The sequence below is a fragment of the Acomys minous genome (assembly GCF_964271855.1).
Source record: "Acomys minous genome assembly, chromosome: 13".
Lineage (NCBI taxonomy): Eukaryota > Metazoa > Chordata > Mammalia > Rodentia > Muridae > Acomys > Acomys minous.
This window is the reverse complement of record NC_140495.1, coordinates 26,852,777-26,874,353: the sequence shown is the minus strand read 5'-3', so window position 1 is coordinate 26,874,353 and position 21,577 is coordinate 26,852,777. Positions and strand designations below refer to the sequence as shown.

Below are 21,577 nucleotides of genomic sequence, written 5' to 3'. Positions count from 1 at the left end.
ACATCTTAAAAAAGCCAGCAGACCTCATTGGTTTCACTTCATTTTGTTCATATTTCATTACAGAAATCCAGTTGTCCTAAATATACATTAAAGTTTTCAATATAAGCCAAAACAGTAAAAATAGGAAGTTGGCAAAAAAAATTTCTCTAACTTACAGGATGTTGTTGTTGTTGTTGTTGTTGTTCCTTTCTTTTTCTTTTTGAGGCAGTCTTACTATGTGTCTCAGGCTGGCCTCAAACGCAGATCTTCCTGCCACAGCCTCCCAAATGATAGGACACAGGTGTGCACCCCTGAGCCGGCCACAGGTTTTCATATATGGACATGTCAAGTTAAATATCACATACACTATAATGCACATGGCATTGCTACAGATACAGTTGGAAATATGGAAGCATTATTATTATATAACCTGGAATTTCCAATGTTTTACTTCAGTGCCCAAAATACAATAATATAAAGATTATAGAAAGTAAAGCTGGCTTATAGAAAGTAAAACAATTAGAGAGTTTTCTTCATTAGAAGAATTATTCAGTTTGTGAAAGGAAATTTAGAGAGCTATTTAGAAAATAATGTCAGTTTTTACTACAAGTTTAGATTTGGTTTATTTTAGGTTATATTAATGAAGGTGGACATCTCAACTTACCTCGGTTTGAGAGATACCTTGTGAAACTATCAGATGTGAGTAACTACAAGATTTTTTGTTTGTTTCTTTCTTTTTTACTACTCTACAGTTGCTGTAAATGACCATTAATTATTTAGTTAATACCAAAAAAAAAAACTGTTTTGTAGCTTTGTTCTGATAGTTATTCTGTATAGTTTCACTTGAATTATTTCAGCTTTACTTACTTCTGTTTAACTTTGAGAGTTAATGCTGTTATATGTGTATGTATATATAAACATTCTTCAATTTTCTATACCCCAGAAAGTTTATGTTAGAAATTTAGTTTGTATTCTTTCAGACATGTTTAGATAATTTTAAACTGTATTTTCTTTAGTTTGATCGAGAGCACTTCAGTGAGGTTTTTGTGGACCTCAAGTGGTTTGAAAGTAAAGTTGGTAACAAGTATCTCAATGAAGCAGCAGGTATGGCAGCGGCCGAAGCTAGGGACTGCAGGGAGAAGAGGAAACCAAAGGTGAGCCGCCTCCAGGGCTTTTTTTAATAAACTGTAACAGTAAAACTAATATTTCTTGTCTCTCATTTTCCTTATGTTTCAGGGGGTTGTTTCATTTTTAGTTTTTCTTAATGAGCATCTAAATCTACATTTCTTTCTGCCAATGTGGGTTTTTTTATATATTAAATATGTATTTAAGGAAAAATGAGTTTCTTATTTTCACCTCTAAGGAATAGCATTATGCTTCCTCTATTAAGGAGCTAATAGAGCCGGGCATGGTGGCGCACGCTTTTAATCCCAGCCCTTGAGAGGCAGAGGCAGGTGGATCAATGTTGAGTTCAAGGCCAGCCTGGTCTACAATGTGAGTGTCCAGGACAGCCAAGGCTACACAACATAACCCTGTCTCAAAAAACAAAACAAACAAAAAGAAGCTAATAAATGGGCTAAAGAGATAGCTCAGAAATCAAGAGTACTTGCAGAGGATCCAGGTTCAGTTCTTATGCCCCACATGGCATCTCACAACAATAACACCAGTTTCAGGGGATCTACCGCCCTCTGCTGGCCTCTGTGGGTACCAGGAATATATGTAGTATACAGAGAGACAGACAGACATGCATACATACAAGATTTTAAAAATTAAGGATGCTAATAAATTAACTTTTAGAATAAATTGTTTAAGTTGTGTTATTTGAAAATATCAGACCACTGGACTAATTTATACTTATTTGGGGCCTCTGGGGGTTATTTACTTGTTTGTTTGCTTGTTTACTTGAGACCAGGTCTCATGTAGTCTAGGTTGGCCTGATCTTCTGCCTACATCTCCTGAGTGGTAGGACATATAAGTATGTTACATGGTGGTCTTCAACTAGCTCATTAAGTGTGAATATATATAGCATTTAATTTTGTGACACTAGGCCAGCAGTGGACTGATTAAAAATAATTACTAGTATCCTCTCTAGGGGCTGGGGAGATGGCTTAGTGGTTAAGAGCACTTGCTACTCTTGCACAGGACCCAGGTTTGCCTCCCAGCACACAAGTGATGGCTTACAACCATCTGTAACTCCAGTTCCAAGGGATCTAGCGCCCTCTTGTGGCCTCCACGGGCATCAGACATGCATGCAGTACACTTCACATACATACAGGCAGACCATTCATACACATAAAATAAAGATTAATCAACCTTTGAAAAATAGTACAATATCTAGTAAATGTTTCTGCTTAATATGAGTGATAGAGTCAATGAGAATATTCTAGTGTTCTATAGAACATCTCTAATTACAGTGTCTTGTGTGTGTTAGCCTGTCTCCAGCCTATTTATAATAATGGGATCCTGGCTTTATTTAAGCTCAAGACTAGTAAGTTTTCCTCTAGGAAATGTAACTACCCTGATTTTCCCTGGTACAGTTTTTCTGTTTTAATTTTTCTTCTCATCTTTTTCACATTTATGTGGTCTGGGGTGGGTGGGTGGGTGTGTGCATGTAGAGACCTGAAGTTGTAATCTTCAGTTGCTCTTTGCTTTTTTGCTGGTCCAGGTGAACCACAGCCAAATCATAGCTCGCCATAGCTTCTCTCTAGTTTGCTAGCCACCTTGCTCAGTGTATCCCCCATGTCTGCCTCCCAAGTGCTAGGATATAGGCAGCCACCACAGCTGTCGGGCTTTCTGATGGGTGCTTGAGGTCTAACCCAGTCCTCACTTGGCATCGGGTGCTCTATCCACCAAGCTGTCTCCCCAGCCTGACGTCGTGAGTAGCTTTTCCAGTGGACCTGAGCAGTAATCAGTCTGATTCCACCACATGGATTTCTCCTAAGAAAACAGCTTTTGTTCTGGGTGTGATGGTACTAAAAGTCTTACTTGAAATTCACAGTATTGAGGATTTTGAACTTCAGATTAGCCCTGGGCTACACAGCAAGGCCACCTCAAATAGAAAGAAAGGAAAAGGAAAGAAAGAAGAAACTGTGCTATTTTGATGGGAACTTGTATTCATAAAACTCACCATGTTAATAACTCCTGCCTCCTCCACCTACCTCTGTCTTCCAGGTTATATTAGAAATACATGTAGTCATGATCCGTGAGCTAAAACTAGTGGAGGCTCGAGTTATATGACGAAAAGCTAATGGGATTCACTGCCAGTACCTAGGCAATCAAAAACAAGAGAGAAAGGATTAGATCCTAAATAAATAAAAAACAAAAAACAAAAAAATAAAACCCCATAAAAACAGATAGCCAGAACATGGCTGAAAGAATAGTCTTAAGAATAACAAGATCAAGCCAGGAGCAGTGACAACTCGGTCTCCCCCGGTACTCAGGAGGCAGAGGCAGGGGATCTCTGTGAGTTCGAGCCAGCCTGGTCTACAAAGTGAGCCTAAGACAGCCAAGGCTACACAGAGAAACCCTGTCTCAAAAAACAAACAAACAAGAGTAACAAGATCAGCTAGGTGCAGTAGCCTGTAACCCCAGCTCTCAGGGAGGCAGAGGCAGGCAGATCACTCTGAGTTCAAGGCCAGCCTGATACAAAATGAGTCCAGATCAGCCAAGGCTGCACAGAGAAGCCCTCTCTCAAACCAGCAACAACAACAACAAAAGGATAATAAGATCCAGAGATTCCGACAGCACCCATTAAATCCAATACAAATAGATTGTATTAGTAGTAGCTCAAGATTTGCTGTTTAGCAATGTTAAATTGATAGATGGTAAAATTATTTCATTTTCTTTATATTATAATTAATATAATTTTTAGATATTCTTGGTTTTGTTACATATACTTAAATATACTTTTTTTTACTTTAACACAAATTATAATATATCTGAGTTCCATATAATAAAGATGTATAACTTTAGAGAACAATTGATAACCAAAACACATATACTGTTTCAATTTTTTTTTTTTAAGTAAGCTGGTACAGAGTATCCTTTAAAGATCATTTCAGTTACAGTTAGTATTTTTCTAATCTCCCACTTACATTTCTGATTTGGAAACATATCTTACTGTTTATCTTATGGTGATTTATAATTTTTATAGGGCCAGGAAAATTCCTTAAGTTGGGCTGCGTTAGACAAGCGTGAAGGTGAAGGAGGGGCTTCTCGAGGTGCGTACACGCTCTGCGCTTGATGTCACTTCCTTGGCATCATAGTTGTCATGCCTTTCCTTTATAAGTACAACCCAGTGGCACTGGATTGGATAGATTCCTATGATAGCTTATAAGCATCAATTTTGATATGCATTGATCACCACATCACTAGGTGAAAAACAATATTCATAATTATCAGTCACATCTTTCTGGTTTTTCTCACAGATAATTTTGAAGATGAGACTGAAGATGATGATCTGTTTGAAACTGAATTTAGACAATATAAAAGAACATATTACATGACGAAGATGGGTGTCGATGTAGTGTCTGAGTATGCTTTTACCGATGGCTTTATTTTGTAATAGAAACGGTAGATTTTGCGGTTCTTCGGAAAACATGATTTTGAGGAAGTAGTGAGAGATTATTGGTTTCATAAATTATGCATTTCATGATCGTAATTCTGGCATGTGTTCTATTGTTATGATAGGATTTGCTGAATAAACCGGCCATGATGGTGCACTTTAATCCCTGCACTCAGGAGGCAGAGGCAGGCAGATTGCTGTGAGTTTGAGGCCAGCCTGGTCTACAAAATGAGTCCAGGACAGTCAAGGCTACACAGAGAAACCCTGTCTTGAAAAACCAAAAAAAAAAAAAAAAAAAAAAAAAAACCTCTACAAAGTGAGTCCAAGACAGGCAAGGTTAACACAGAGAGACCCTGTCTTGAAAAAAAAAAAAAAAAGATTTGCTGAATAGATGAACTAGGGAGACGGCTGAGGGGTAGCGTTTGCCTTACTACCTGAGTTGTGCTCCCTCGCACCCATGTAAATGCTCAGCTCAGCTCCATAGCGAGATCTTGCCTTAAAGAAGGCTCACCAACCTCTGCCTCATCATCTCTTCCCTCTGTCTCCAGGATCTGTACAACTATCAAATGGTGATTGCAAAAAGTTCCCAACAACTCAGAAAGATGCTTATAATCTAAAGACAGAAAACAAAGCCACATATTTATAATACACACATTTTCGATACTTTTTAAATTGGCTAAACAAGAAAGACTAGACTAGGTAGTGTGTGGCTAGTCTGAGCTCTTTGGGAAGCTAAACCCACAGGCTCACTAGAGCCCAGAGAGTCACTGAGCATGATAGCAATGCCTCCTCCTAACAGTGGCTGAAAGCAGCACACTGAAATGGCTAGTCATTGCTGGAAGGTGAAAGAATGGTTTTCTTAATTACCCAGGTTCCTAGCAATCAGGAAATACTTATTTAAAATAAGAAGGCAATATATTTCATGTTAAATGCATAACTACCAAGAGAACCGACTCCTGAACGTTATCCCATGACCTCCACACAAGTATCATGGCATGCATCATGGCATGCACACGCACACACAAAAATAAACAAGTTAATAATAAGACATTTAAAGATATAAGCATACCTACCGGAAATACAGAGATAAGAAATTTGTAAGTGATTATTTGTGGCTTTAGACTATGGCTTGTTTTGTTGTGGAGATTTGAAGATTGGTTTTACCTAAATCTTTTTTTTTTTTTTTAAGATTTACTTATTATTATGTATACAGTGTTTCACCTGTATGTCAGAAGAGGGCATCAGATCTCATTACAGATGGTTGAACCACCAGGTGGTTGCTGGGAATTGAACTCAGGACCTCTGGAAGAACAGGCAGCGCTCTTAACCACTGAGCCATCTCTCCAGCCCTTAACCCAAACCTTAATAATGGGATTTGGCTTGAGAAAGGAGACTAGAAGAGAATCTTGTTCAAAGGATACAGCACTTTTAAAAAGCTGTTGTAGATGCTGTTGCCAGATTTCTAAGGACCCCTGGGTTTATTCTCATTCTCACTACTGAAGAGCCGATGGTACCACTTTGTAGGAAGTTCATTAGATGGCTCTTCAAACTTTATGTGAAAATAAGACATACTAACAACTTAAGTACGCACAGCAGGCTTAACTACCTTGATAGTTGGTTTAGGAACTGTAAAGCAGCCTTTCGTGTGACAAGATGGAATTGGAAAATGTTGTGGAATTTTTCTGTTTATAACTTTTAGATATTAAAAATAATACACTATAGACATTGGCCTATCCTCAGAAAACAGTGTTGTAATGAAAATGCCCCTTTCTGTTTCAGTGAGTTTCTGGCTGACCAAGCTGCCTGCTACGTTCAGGCGATACAGTGGATCTTACACTATTACTATCACGGAGTTCAGTCCTGGAGCTGGTAACGGCATCTCATTTTATAATGGTTCCTACTAGTAGAGTCTCATCTACATCTCTTTCCTTTTATTTCTACTTATTTTTCATATACCTATGCAGTCAAGTTTAAGTTAAATATAGTTTTGCAGGATATTTGATTACACTGTGAACCCCAAGACTGTGTTGTTTACTGGGAAAACGTGTTTATAGTTATACTGTGGCTGAGCCCTAACACTACCTTTAATTCAAGACAGGATTAAATAAAATCAACCATAGGTCAAGAGGCAGAGCAAGCAACCACTTGGCAGGGCGTGAACAGAGGAAAAAAACAATAGAGAGTAAGAGGAAGTGAGGAGGCCGGAGGGAAGGAGACATACAGGAAGTAGAAGTGGGAGACATTGAGTATGAGGGCTTGAGACAGTGTGGGGCAGGAGGTTTCCTTCTGGGACATAGGCTGAGAAGGAAGGTCAGGTGGTGCTTTCTCTGCCTCTCTGAACTGGCAGGCTTTCACCCCAGTATCTCACTGGTAAAATCAAGCAATTGAGATTTTTTTATTTAAAAAAAAAAGTCTTTTTAAATGAAAATATTTTAAAGACTTTTGACTAAGATATTTATAGCCCTAGCCTGTGTTAATCTAAAGTTCCAAAATTCTCTATCAATCTGAATCAAATGGGCTTCGATGCAGCTGCCAATAAAGCACTGGTGGAAGCTCTAGGTTCAGTCTCCAGCACCAGAGAGAAAGAGGGAGAATCAAGGCTATAGTTTCACAATACAGTTGCTTATCTAGTGTGGGCGAAGTCTGGGGTTTGATTCCTAGTACCCCCAGAGAACTAAAATGAAAGAATCCGATATGAATGACGGTGTCTTGAAAATTGTTTTCAGTCTAAGTGATAGTTACATGAGAGAGTTTGTAATAGTCTCACCATTTTTGTGCACTCAAAAACAGTTCTCTTTAGCAGGAATAATTTCGAAGAATAAACTACTTAAATGTGTGGCAGAAACAATGAAAGAAAGTCTTTGGTTATTTTACTAAAAATAGTAATAATTTTTCTAATATTTCCTGTCATAGTCAGGTTTGTCACTGACAAATTTCCAGACAGAACAACTTAAAAGGAGAAAGATCATTTTGATTGATGGTCCCATGCTTCAGTTTATGCTTAGCCAGCCCCACTCTCCTTAGGCTTCCTGGCTGGGTGGGCTACAGGAGCAGAGGTGATACCTTAGTGTGACCAGAAGCAGAAGGAAAGATAGAGGAAGGCCTGGGATAAGATACAGCCCCTCAGGACCTGCCCCAGTGGCCCACATCTACCTAGTCCCACCTCCTAAAGTTTCCAGAACCTTTCTAAGAGCACACCAGGTGGGAACCAGGCTTCTGTACGTGACCACTGTACATCTGACATGCTACTTCATATCAAAAGCCTAACACTTCTGATCCAAGCAAATTGCGTCTACTCATTCATTAAAATAGAAGAATAACAGCCAGATGTGGCAGCTTGTATATGCAATTCCACCACTTGAGAGGCCAAGGTAGGAGGATCACTACAAGTTCAAGGTGAGCTGTACTGCATAGCAAGACCTTGCCCCCAAAAACCACTAAAAAAGAAAAAGGAAAGAAGCAAAAATAAACTCAAATCATAATGGAGCATACAGTAAAGACTATTGGAATGACAACTATTTTGTCTTCAAAGCACTTGTGGTAGACTGCCTTTCAGAGCAGCATCAAGCTCAAAACAATGCAAAATAATGTGGAGTTAGGTATTAATTCACTTACTAGCCAGCTCTGAAAAGAAACTCTTATAGAGTGTAACATGCTTAGGGCCTCTCAAGAATAATCTAAATTAAAGATCCTTGTTTTGTTTGTTTGTTTGTTTGTTTGTTTGTTTGTTTTTTAATTTTGTGTGCATTGGTGTTTTGCCTCATTTATGTCTATGTGAGGGTATCAGATCTTGGAGTACATAGTTGTGAGCTGCCATGTGGGTGCTGGGATTTTAACTCGGGTCCTCTGGAAAACAGTCAGTTCCCTTAAGCACTGAGTCATCTCTCCAGCCCCTTATTTGTTATTTTTAAAGAAAGCTAAGTGCTAGTCGTTTCTGTTTAATTGCCAAGCAGTAAAATTGGACGCTTCAAAATCATATTTTCATATGCTCAAAGTAAACAGTGTTTTCTACTTGCTACAGATGAAATTAAAGCTCAGAAAACTTAAGTAATTGTCCCAAGATTGTCCCAAAGCCTATCTGCTTTGAACGTCAGTTTATCTTGCGCTGTTTCATACGCCATTCTCCCTTTTAAGCCTTCCTGTCTGAGCTGTGTGCCATAATTACGGAATGTGAAAGGCTCAGGCAGCCCCGTTGGCTAAGTAGATAAAGGCGCTTGCCACCAAGCCTGCCGTCCTGAGTTCAGTCCCTGGGATCCACATGATAGAGAGCTGCCTCCCACACGTTGTCCTCTGAACTCCACGTGCACGCACACCCCCATACCCACAACTAATAAAATGTCTTTTAAAATCTTTTGGTTTCTCCCTCTTTTCTCTTCCTTTCTCTGTCTATACTCTGTCTCCCTGTGTCCAGTGATTCAAACACCTAGAGTAGATAGAAATATTTTTAATTTTATATTCAAAGCTTTATTAAAACATGCCTATGGTTAAAGATGGAAAAATAGAATGAAGAAAATGTGTGTGGATGGTTGGTTCCATCTTGATCACCAGTATAGTGACATGTGCACTGATTTGAAGATAAAAGTTCTTAGAGTTGACTAATAATGGCTGTGTGAGCCGAGACCCACTGATCTTCTCCCCTTAGGAGCTGCTTGGAGCTTTATCTCAGTAGTCAGCAGAGGCAGGCGGATCTCTGTGAGTTCGAGGCCAGCCTGGTCTACCAAGAGAGTCCAGGACAGCCAAGGCTGTTACATAGAGAAGCCTTGTCTAGAAAAGCCGTGTGTGTGTGTGTGTGTGTGTGTGTGTGTGTTGTGTTGTAAGCTAAATTTTACAAAGGTGATAATTTCTTATATTCAAGTGATAAAATTATGAATATGTTTTTAATTATTCCTGTGTTATTAAATAAATGTAGGAAAATGTTTACGATTGACCATTTTGCATAAAGTTTTCAGTGTAAAACTTATTTTTCCCACAGGTATTATCCCTATCATTATGCACCCTTCCTCTCTGATATCCGCAATCTCAGTTCACTCGAAATCCACTTTGAGCTGGGGCGACCCTTCAAGCCATTCGAGCAGCTTCTGGCTGTGCTCCCGTCGGCTAGCAAAAACTTGCTCCCCACGTGCTATCAGGTAGGCTTTGGAATTGAGTGACTTTTCTTAATGTTCTTTTTTTTTTTTCCTAAGGAGTTATGTATTTATATTAAGTGTATGGGTGTTTTGCCTCTATGTACATATATCTATGTCCATAAAAGCCAGATGAGGGCATTGGACCCCCTGGAACTGAAGTTATGTACAGCTGTGAGCTGTCGTGTAGATGGTGGGAAGATAGTTAGGGTGTTTAGCCACCGAACCACTCTCCAACCCCTTGTAGACCTTTTGTATTAATTCTTCATATAAGCCTGGAAACATTGCTACCCAAATTAATTAAATAAACAATATTTATTTTTGTATGTTTTTTGAGGTATGGTTTCTCTGTGTAGCTCTCGCTGTCCTAGAACTTACTCTGGAAACCAGGATGGCCTCAAACTCCCAGAGATTTGCCTGCTTCTGCTGGGATTAAAAGTGTGTGCTAACACTGGTTAGCTTTATTTTCAGCTAGATGCAACATTTTTAGCAAATAATTTTGGCAAATAATTCCTTTACCTTTAATTGATTTTTTTTTAATGCAAACTCTATAAACGTTTCAGTACCGGTTTTCTTCAGTTCTGCATTTTAAGTACACTATCTTAAAACAGGTAAAATCAGATGCCATCTCCATTTCTAAATATTTAAAGGATAATTCCTATTCTCTTAAGTCCTCTATTAGAGTGAGGGCAATTCTAATGAGTTATTATCTTAATACTAGTATTACCTTAAGATAATTTACATTTTTAAGCATTCCATTTATCAAATTAAAGGACTTTCCTCTTATTAACGTATTTCATATAACAAGAGGAAGACGGTCTCCAAAATCACTAAGCATACTATGCAGATTATAAAAGTAATCATCACTTATTTTTTCTAGGGTCTGTGTCAGCACCGCTAGTTCCATGCCTAGTATCACACACACACACACACACCCATTGCTCATTTAGCTTTGTCACACTCCCTTCTGCCTCTTGCTGAGCCCTGCTCTACACTTGGTCCTGGGCCCAGCCTCCCTTTCTGAAATATCTTTGACGTCTCCTTTTGTTTTTTCCTTCACCTAAACTAAGATTTGATGCCTTACCACTGTTAGCCATAAGTATGTTATAATCACATTTGTTTAGTGCTCATGCAATAGCAATTAAGTTTTAGATTATCACTTTACAGGTATGCTATTTCTTTTTTAATTTCATAATCTTCCCTTTTCATTTCCTAATGCTTTTTGCATAAGACACTGATATGCTGTCTTTGTCTCCCTCTTTTATAAGCAAAATAAAAATCTCTTATTCCACTCTGTTATTAATGATATTATGGGTCTTGAATTATACTTTTTTCCTTTTTAGACTATCTTTGATACTAGTAGTCATATTACTAGAATCAATTGGTTGGGAAGTAAATTATTAATTTGAGATTGAAATGGACAACTGTTGGGAAGTGTGTGAAAGAAACTGAGCTGAACTTATAAGAAAATAGAATTAAGGTTGTAGATCTTACAGAATGAAAAGACAATAGAAAAATTAAAATCGAACTGGCAAGAATCTCAGCAAATAAAAGTGCTCGCTGCCGTACATGGTAACTTCAGTCCCCAGTGTCTGCATAATGCTAGGAGAGAACTAACTCACAAGCTCTCCTCTGACCTCCATGGGCACACCACGACACATGGGCATGCACATACAAATACATAAAAGTTTCTAAGAAAAAATGACAGAATTAAAGTTAGTAGTTGCTGGGGTGTGGTGGAACACACCTGTCAGTCCAGCATTCTTGAGACTGAGGCAGAAGGATCTTGAGTTCAAAGCCAACCTAGACTACTTTGATTCTGTCTCAAGACAGGGGTCGAGTAAGGGAGAGAGAAATAACTCATAGTAAAGGTAATTTTGCTACATAACTAAGTTTTTAAGAAAGGAAGTAAATTAGTAAGAATACAGTTGAAATTCGTACAGTTTGCTGAACAAGCTGTCACAGGTTTGTAATCCCAACACTGGAGGCTAAGGCCAGGTGTGTCTTAAGACCAGGGAGATGCTGTCTCAGAAAAAAGAAAAAACATTTAGTTGGAAACTATAATATAACAAATACATTGTAGCCACCTAGTAAAGCAAAGAAATATTCTAAGTACATTAATGAAAATATGTATTAATTTTTCACGTATATCTCAGTTTTCCTGTTTGTGTTTTTACAGCATTTGATGACCAGCGAAGACTCGCCAATTATAGAATATTATCCACCTGATTTTAAAACTGATCTGAATGGGAAACAACAGGAATGGGAAGCTGTGGTATTAATACCCTTCATTGATGAGGTCAGGATGTCAAGTATTACATAAGGCACGGTCTTTTTATTTGAGGGGGCAAAGATAATCTTAGGTGTCATTCTTCAGACACTTTCTTGGCATTGGAGCTTGTTTCCTAAGGGCCCTCCTGTCTCCATGTGCCAAGCACTTAGCGTGCACGTGTGCACCATGAGCTGCCATGCTTAGCCTTTTACATGGGCATGCTAGGAATCAAATCCAGGGCGTGATGGTTTTTTCATCTAATCACTTTACCAACTACTTAATTTTTCAGGGTCACTATAGATTCTAGATATTAATCCCCTATCAGATATATAGATATCAAAGATTTTCTTCTATTTTATAGGCTGTCTCTTACCTTTGAAGATTGTTATTTTATTTTGTTTTACTGTTAAAAACTTCTTAATTTCACTCAATCTCGGTTTTGAATTGTTAGAATTATATCTTGTGTTCTTGGGTTCTTTCAGAAAGTCCTTGCTATCTGCTGTTTGGGGATGTGTCTTATTGTTTCATTTCTAAGGCCTTGAGGCATATTATTTATTTATTTGAGATCACTAATTTTTTTCTTAAATGTAAGCACTTACAGTTGTCAACATTCATCTTATAACTCCCTTAGCTGGACAACAGAATTCATAGTATATTGTACCTTCATTTTCAATTGATTCCAGAAACTTTTCAATTTCCTCCATGATTTCTTCAATCACCCACTTTATGCAACTGCATATTATTCAGTTTCCATGTATTTTATGGTTTTCATACTTTCTCTTTGCTATTGAAGTCTATTATTATTCCACTATGATCTGATTAGATAAACACGAGGAATTATTGTGATTCCCTTTTTTGTGACTTTTTGAGACAATCTCCAGCTTATCTTGATTTGCTGTGTAGTTGAGAATGACCTTAATCTGGTCCTCCAGCCTCTGCTTCCCAAATGCTGCGTTTGCTGAAGTGTACCACATACCTTGATTCTTTTGTGTTTGCACACGCCTTTAATCCCAGCACTCAGGCGGCAGGGGCATATGGATGGATCCCTGTGAGTTCGAGGTCAGCCTGGTCTACAGAGGAGTCCAGGATAGCCAAGGCTACACAGAGAAACCCTGTTTCAGGTGGGGGTGGGAGAAAGAAAAAAACTATAAAAAAAAATCTGTGGCCTAGACTGTGGTCTGTTTTAGACACAGCCCCGTGGGCTGCTCAGAAGAATGTATATTTGATATCTCTTGTAGATAGATGCCTCGTAAGTCTATTTGGTCTGTGGTATAGTTTAACTATGAAACTTCTCTCTTAATTTTTGTGTGGATGACAGTGCAGTACTAAAGTCATCTGTATTCATCAGGGTTCTCTGGAATAGGAGTATAGAGTGAATATATATATTCACACACACACACATACACACACACACACACACACACACACACACACACGAGAACTTATAGAATACATAAAGAGAATTTATAGAATGAATATATAAAGGATATATACAAGATTTATATATAAAGGAATATACATATATTATATGGATTTATTGGAATGACTTACAGGCTGCAGTCCAGCTAATCTGACAGTGGCTGGCTGTAAATGGGAAATCCAAGAATACAGTAGTTAGTTGCTCAGTCGCACAAGGCAGGTTTTCTTAGCTGCTCTTCTATATATGCTGGAATCCCAAAGAAATGGGCCTCAGTGCCGCTGAATGAATGGTCATGCTAGCAAGGCGAGGGCAAAAGCTTCCTTCTTCCATGTCCTTATTTAGGCTTCCAGGAGAAGGCATGGCCCAGTTAAAGTGTCTTTCCTTCTCAACATCAGATCAAAGATGTGCATCTTCCTAACTCAAAGGTCTGCTAGAAATGGATTTATCGAAGCAAAAATACTCTCTCACAGGTGTGCCCTGCATTCCTAGATGGTAGTTCGTTCCAGATGTGGCTGAGTTGACAACCAAAGGTAGTCATCATAGTCTTCGTTAGCATTCTGTCAAGACCTGTGAGGTTTGTTTATGCCTACTGGTGTTTATGAAGCTGAGAGCTGCAGCATTTAGTGCATGTATCGCAATCATTACATCATTCTGATTAATTTTCCCTTAATATGTAATGTCTTTTTATCTTTTCTAACTTATTTTGGATATGAATCTACCTTTTCTTTTTTTGGTTTTTTCGAGACAGGGTTTCTGTGTGTAGCCTTGGCTGTCCTTGGCTTACTTTGTAGACCAGGCTGGCCTTGAACTCTGCCTCCCGTGTGCTGGGATTAAAGGCATATGCCACCACGCCCAGCTGAATCTACTTTTTCTTATCCTAATTTTTTTCTATACTGAGGCAGCTCCTGGTTTACCTTCTTACTCGGTAGTCTCTTCTCTCAGGCCCTTTTTGGTTGTTTTGTTGTGTCTTTTATGTTTTGAGACAAGATGATGCATAGCTTGGTTATGACACTGAACTCTCGTTTTGACTTAGTTTTATCTCTTGTGTAATTTGTGTGTGTGTGTACCTGTGTGTGTCTGTGCGCGCACACACAAATGTGTATGCACGCACTCATTCATGACACTGTTGACAGGTGAGGTCAGGACAATCTGTAAGAGTTGGTTTATCTCCCTCCATCATATATGTGTCCCAGGGGTTGAACTTAGGTCATCAGACTGGCAACAGGTGCCCTGACCTGCTGAGCCACTGCATCAGGCCAGGCTTATATTTTTTCAGAGCTGGTAGTATACAGAGGAGAAAATACTTTTCTGTATGTTGAGATTATGGGATTTTTTTTTTAATCTTCTACTATTATTTACATCAGAAACGATTGTTGGAAGCCATGGAGACATGTAACCACTCCCTTAAAAAAGAAGAGAGGAAAAGAAACCAACACAGTGAATGCCTAATGTGCTGGTATGATAGAGAAACAGAGTTCACCTACTCCTCTCCATGGCCAGAAAAATTCCCTGCCATAGAACAATGTCATACCAGGTAATGTTATTTAGTAATAATTCTTCCCAACAATAAAAGATTTCTCTCTCTCTCTCTCTCTCTCTCTCTCTCTCTCTCTCTCTGAGTATCCGTGAGAATTAACATTTTGTTATAGTTAATTGATATTCAGTAAGCTGGGTATTCCCATCTATTTAGGAGGCTGAGGTGGAAGGATCTTGTTTGAGCTCAGGATTACGATAAAAATGAAATGAATAATGAATGAGCAACCATCTTGTTAAACATCTCTCTCCATCAATCATATTATTCTCCACTTGGAGGAGATGCTTATTCGCTTTCCTTCTACTGCAGTTTTGTATGTTTTTTCTTTCTAGTATATCTCTGTACTTATTTCTAGACAATTTCTGTTTTAAATCTTGTATATTTTTGTTTTCATTGTCCATGTCTGTATTCCGAGCATTAAGCTATAACTTGGCCTCTTACAGCCTTCAACTACCCAGCCAGAGATAAGAGAAAAATAAAGGACCCCTATTTTACTACCTTAAATCTGTTTTTTCATTCTCTTCCCATTAAAATGCTATCCCCATTGGCATTTCCTCTTTTCTTACCTTCCCTGAAAATAATGTATATGACAACTGAGTGAACAGTTTTCAGTTGTAGTATTTTTTTGTAAAAGTACAAAGAAAAACAAAACCTACTGTGGGATGTTAATCTTTTAGAACATGAGCTGAAGAGTGATGTTGTGCTTTGTGTTCGTGCATGAGTATAAGCCAGAGGTTGATGCCTCTTTCAATCACTCTGCTCCTTCTTTTCCTTTTCTTTTCTTTTTTTCTTTTTTTTTTTTTTTTTTTTTCTTTTCAAGACAGGGTTTCTCTCTATTCCAGGCTATCCTGGAACTCACGATGTAGACCAGGCTATCCTCGAACTCACAGAGATCTGCGTGCCTCTGCCTCCTGAGTGCTGAGATTAAAGGCGGGTGCCACCATACCCGGCTTATTTCCTTGAGATAGGTTCTCTCACTGAACCTGGAACTCACTAATTTGGCTAGACCTGGCTAACCAACAAGTGCAGGATCCTCCTGTGTACCCCTCCCCAGCACTGGGATTGCAGAGACATTCTGCCACACCTGCCTTTCAAGTGGATGCTGGGGATTGAACTCAGGTCCTCAAGCTTGGGGGGACAAGCACTTGACTGCCTGAGCCCCTCAGTTTTTTGAAAAAATAGATTATATGTAGGTTGTTTTAAAGTAGTGGGATTAAAAACCTTTACTTAATAATCTATAGGCCTAGTAGTATCTAGACTAAAAACAACAAAGAAGCTGGATTTCTCTGCATTTTTGTTTGTTTGCTTCACTTTAGGTTTTTTTTTTTTCCACATTTAGAATTTGGGAGGCTCTTTACCTGTGTGTGTGTGTGTGTGTGTACATTTAGATGTGTGTATGAGCAAGTATGCTATGAGTATATGGAGATTAACAGACAACTTTTCGGAGTCAGGTCTCTCTTTTTACCATGTGGACTCTGGGGACTGAACTCAAGATGGCAGGCTTGGTGGCAAGAACATGCACCCACCTCATTAGCTCCTGATTTGTTTGTTTGTTTTTGCTTTGTTTTTTTCTGTGACATAGGATTTCATTCTATAGCCCAAACTAGCTTGGAACTCAGAGCCTCACAGGTTTGTGATTATAGATATGAACCACTATGCCAAAATTTTCTTTAAAGGAATAATTCTCTTCTATTGTGTGTGTGTGTGTGTGTGTTGTGATTTTGTGAAATAGTCAAGAGAAAGTTGAAAGCTATCATTGCTTATAATGTTTGAATTTTAAATTAAATACTTTGAATTCTTTTCTAGGTATAAAATAATATCATTAGATGCTTGGCGCGTAGACATAAGCAAGAACAAAATAACCAAGGTTGACCAGAAGGCATTATATTTCTGTGGATTCCCTACTCTGAAACACATCAAACATAAAGTCAGTGGCTATTTAATTCAGATTATTTTTTTACTTTACTAAAGCGGGGGGGGGGGGCCTCCTCTTTTCTGAGGAGAAAGGGAGGGAGAAGATGGTGGGACCAGAAGAAGAGGAGGGAGGGACCTACAATAGGGATATAAAGTGAATAAACATCAGTTAGGGGACCTGACTTCTTGGACTGTATGCTCTGTCCACTCCTTGGGACACAGCCTGCTCCTGCTTGTCATTGATTGTCCTATGTTCAGATGATGATGATGATGATGATGATGATGATAATAATAATAATGTGAATAAATACTTTTTTTTAAAAAATCAAGCAAACATCTAGCCAGTGGAGAGCACATTCTCCACAGATGTGTGGAGAGCGGGGACTGACTCTGACATGAACTCTGGTGCCCCCCTATTTGACCACTTCCCTTTGGTGGGGAGTCCTGGTGGCACTCAGAGGAAGGAGAAACAGGCTACCAGGATGAGACCTGATAGGCTGTGATATATAGTGGGGGAGGAGGTCCCCTTCTGTCACAGACCTAGGGGAGGGGAATAGGGTAAAAGAGGGAGAGATGGGGAATAGGAAGATACAAGTGAGGGGACAACAATTAAGATGTCATCTGAATAAATTATTTAAATTAAAAAAACAGGAAAAAAACTGTATAGACTAATACTTTTTTTTTTTAGTTAAAAGTTAACCTAGCCAAACATGGTGGCACACGCCTTTATTCCCAGCACTCGGGAAGTAGAGGCAGGAGGATCGCTGTGAGTTTGAGCCCAGCCTGGTCTACAAAGTGAGTCCAGGACAGCCAAGACTACACAGAAAAACCCTGTCTCAAAAAAATAAAATAAAATAAAAAACAAAAAACAGCAACAAAGAATTAAAATTAAATTCTCTGAATTATTTTAAAGTTTTTTTTGAAGAAAAGTGGTGTCCAAGTATTCCAGCAGAGTAGTCGTGGTGAGAACATGATGTTGGAAATCTCAGTGAATGCAGAAGCAGATGAACTTGTAAGTACTTGTCCATTTATAGAGTATTTGCCATGCATAATACTGCTTATCCCTGCCAAGGTGTTCATGTGCCATAACTCAGATTCAGCTCTGAGGATAAGGACGGAAGCAAGCGCTAGACATCACTGAGAGCCTCATAACTAGCGCCATGAAGGAGATTGGAAGAAGAGGTAAACTCTGCTGCCTAGTGATTAGGGCACACGTGTGGCTGGGCAGAGGCCTGAGCTGGGTGCTGGCAGGGACGGAGAGGCATTCTCACCTAAGGAGGTGTTATCAACTTTAAGACAAGTAGTTGTGTGCATTGTCTTTTTTTTTTTAACCTTTCTGTTTGCCATGTTAGCATTTTTTCTCTTTGAACAATTTTGATCTATTTGAGGAGAAGGAGTAGAAACAATTGACTGAAGGGAAGGACTTGTGTTGAGAGGTAGTGGCAGATCAGGGTAAAAGACAAACTAAGGCAGATTACGGAGGATCTTGAGTACCAGGCTAAGGAATTTGGATTTTGCCTCCTCTGGCTATTATTTTGAAATGCATATCTTTATAAAGATTAATCTGATAGCAGTATTCTAGAGTAAGTTGAAAAGGGTTGTAGGCTTGAGTGCTAAGGATGTAAGTGAAGCAGCAGTAGATGTGGGAGCAGCGGGCAGCTGCACTGAGCGTGCGGGCTCGTGAGCCAGGACGTGACAGTAGTTTGCTGGACAAGAAAAGATAAGATAGGAAAGGTGGTGGCTTAGATTAACCGTGGTGGTTTTTTGGTTGTTTGGTTGTTTTGTGACAGGGTTTCTCTGTGTAGCCCTGGCTGTCCTGGAACTCGCTCTGTAGACCAGGCTGGCCTTGAACTCACAGTGAACTCCACCTGACTCTGCATCCCCAAGTGCTGGGGTTTCAGGCGTGAGCCACTGGACCTGCTCATGGTGAAATCCTAAGGTGGTTACTAAGATATTTAACTAGGGCTATCCTAGTAAGCTTTTTTAACCAGTGTTTCACAAAGGTGGAAGCATAGTACTCTCAGTTGTTCATTGTGAATAACAGCCTGTATCGTATACACTCTACTCTACACTTAGAAATGTACAGTCTTGGAAAAACTGAGAAAATATCCTGGTTATTACTTTGTACACTGTGGTTCAAATGAAGAAAAGCAAAAAAGAAAACACGACAGGACCTCACTTTTAAAGGCTGCTGATGTATAGTTAAATTCCTCAAGCTAGAAGTTGGTGACAGATATTTTTAGTGTTTCCAACAGAGAACTGATGACTAAGACCTTGAGATTTAGTTCCCTAAACAAAGTTACACTGAATATTCATGGCCTCAACACTTAAAAAAATATCCACAATTAGGGCTGGAGAGATAGTTCAAATTGTCACTCTTACAGAAGACCTAGATTTTGTTCCCAGCTCCCACAGTGGTGTATAAGTCCAGTTCCAGGGTATCCAGTGCCATCTTGTGGCTTCTGTGGGCACCAGGCACACATGTGATATATATTCATACATGGAACCAAATCACTCATATACACAAATAAATCTTTTTTAATAAACAAATGTAAGGGAAAAATAGAAACACCCACAATTATAAAGACTGCAAAAAGGAACCAGTTAAAGTGACATAGGACACAGAAGTAAAATAGACTGATTCCCAAGTTAAGTGGTGTCACAAAGACTTGGAGCAAAATCTTTATTTTACAAAACTTTGAAGGAAAGTGAAAAATGAAACAGTGTTTGAATTTCATTACAGTGCATTGGTGAAGGCAGAAAATTGGTTTTTCAAGTCAGGGTTTCTCTGTATAACAGCCCTAGCTGTCCTGGAACTCACTTTATAGTGCAGGCTGACCCCCAACTCACGGAGATCCGCCTGCCTCTGCCTCCCAGGTGCTGGGATTAAAGGTGTGCGCCTCCACTGCTTGGCTTAGAAATTTAATTCTTAAAGATGAAGTGATGGGAAGAGTAGGTGGAGATAAAGGAGGCAGGCATGATGTGCTTCACCAAGAAAGCTGTGGTTGGGCTCAAGAGATAGCCCAGTGGTTAGGAGAGCTTGCTGTTGTTGTGAGGGTCAGAGTCCTGTTCCCAGTGCCGGTTTCAGGCTGCTGTAACCCCACCTCCATGGATCTGACGCCCACTTCTGCCTAGCATGAGCACCTCACACAAATGCACTTAAACATGTGTACACATAAAATAAAAATACACTTGTAGCTACTATATATCTTTAATGCCAGTACTCACAGAGGTAGAGACAGGTGTATCCCTGTGAGTCTGAGTTCCAGGCCAGCCAAAGCTCCATATCAAAACCATCTCCAAAATTTTTTTTTCAGTTTAACTTTTAGCAAAGAGCTAAAAGCATAACTGTAGGCAGAGAAGAAGAAAATCATCCAGAAAAAAAAAATTCTATAGAAGAAAGTAGAGCTCTTGGGAAATCTTTGGGCTTTGTAATGGAAAAGGATTCATATAATAGCAAGAGAGCACATGACATAAGGGTGGGTTTCACCTAGCACCTCAGAAAGAATTAATGTGAAACAGAAAGGTGCTTTTTTTCAAACTAAAAGCAGGGCTGAGATAAGAAAAAAAACTAATACAGACAGGGGAAGAATAATTGAGGGAACCTAGTTCTAATGTTGAATTTGCTTTCTTTGACAACATTGTTTTTCTAAGTTTTAGATGTTGACTTTAAGAAAAGTCTGATTATCAAATAGAATACCAAAATAGCCATCTCTTACTGCTTAATTTTTTTGTTTATTTCTGTTTTAAGACCATATCTAATGTATTCCAGACTGTCCTTAAGTTCCCTAAATAAGTGAGGATGACCTTGAATTCCTAACCCCCTTGCCTTAATTTCCCAAGTTCTAGGATAAAACCCTGTTACGTAGTAGTGGGGACTGAATTCAGGCCTCTGTGAATGCTAAGAAAGCTGTCCAGCAGCGCAGCTGGGACTGTAGCTCTATTGCTAGAGTACCTGCCTGGGATGCATAAAGCCCTGGCTGAGATTCCCAGAACTGAATTAAGCTGGACATGGGTAAGGGAGCACATCTGCAATCTCAACACTTGATAGATGGAAGCAGAAAGACCAGAAAATTCAAGGTAATCCTTGGCTACCGAGCAGGTTCTAGGCCAGCCTAGGCTGCATGAGACCTTCCTTGTCATAAACAGCAAACAAAAAATTAAATATAATTTTAAAGAATAATAAGATTTATGTTTAAACTTCAGTTCCTATTACAAAGTTGTTCTCTAACATGTATGTGTAAGTTGAATAATAGCTTCTTTTTGTACCTGGAATTTTTACTTAAGATATTACTTTATGCAGAATACTTTATAGTATTTCACAGTAGCAAGTTTCACATGTATTATATTTCTTTATCATCAACATTGCAATGAAGACATCATCCATTCCATTGTTCATAAAGGAAAACATAATTTAGTCAAATTCTCAAAGGAGTAAAACCAAAATTTGAAACTGTGTCACTTGACTTCGAATCTAGATGTTCTTTTTATTTTTATTTCTTTAAGATTTATTTATTATGTATACAGTGCTCTCTGCCTGCATGTACACCTGCAGGCCAGAAGAGGGCATCAGATCACATTAGAGATGGTTGTGAGCCACCATGTGGTTGCTGGGAATTGAACTCAGGACCTTTGGAAGAGCAGTCAGTGCTCTTAACCTCTGAGCCATCTCTCCAGCTCTAGATGTTCTTTTTTGTTAACATGCTGCATAGTGAAATGAGATGCTTCTTTTTTTTAATGAGATATTTCTTAGATTCTGCTTTAAGTATCA

The 21,577-nt window shown here is 39.0% G+C and overlaps 1 protein-coding gene across 3 annotated transcripts in view; it reads left to right on the top strand.

Moving 5' to 3' along the window:
• XRN1 (5'-3' exoribonuclease 1) overlaps positions 1 to 21,577 on the top strand; it is a 108,107-nt gene that overhangs the window by 18,574 nt on the left and 67,956 nt on the right. For all 3 annotated transcript variants that reach the window (XM_084751736.1, XM_084751735.1, XM_084751734.1), the window contains exons 9-18: positions 611 to 678; positions 996 to 1,133; positions 4,133 to 4,199; positions 4,407 to 4,512; positions 6,323 to 6,412; positions 9,516 to 9,672; positions 11,846 to 11,965; positions 14,723 to 14,892; positions 16,699 to 16,819; positions 17,720 to 17,818. In XM_084751736.1, the coding sequence (XP_084607862.1) occupies positions 611 to 678; positions 996 to 1,133; positions 4,133 to 4,199; positions 4,407 to 4,512; positions 6,323 to 6,412; positions 9,516 to 9,672; positions 11,846 to 11,965; positions 14,723 to 14,892; positions 16,699 to 16,819; positions 17,720 to 17,818 (1,136 nt within the window). The remainder of the gene's footprint in view (positions 1 to 610; positions 679 to 995; positions 1,134 to 4,132; positions 4,200 to 4,406; positions 4,513 to 6,322; positions 6,413 to 9,515; positions 9,673 to 11,845; positions 11,966 to 14,722; positions 14,893 to 16,698; positions 16,820 to 17,719; positions 17,819 to 21,577) is intronic.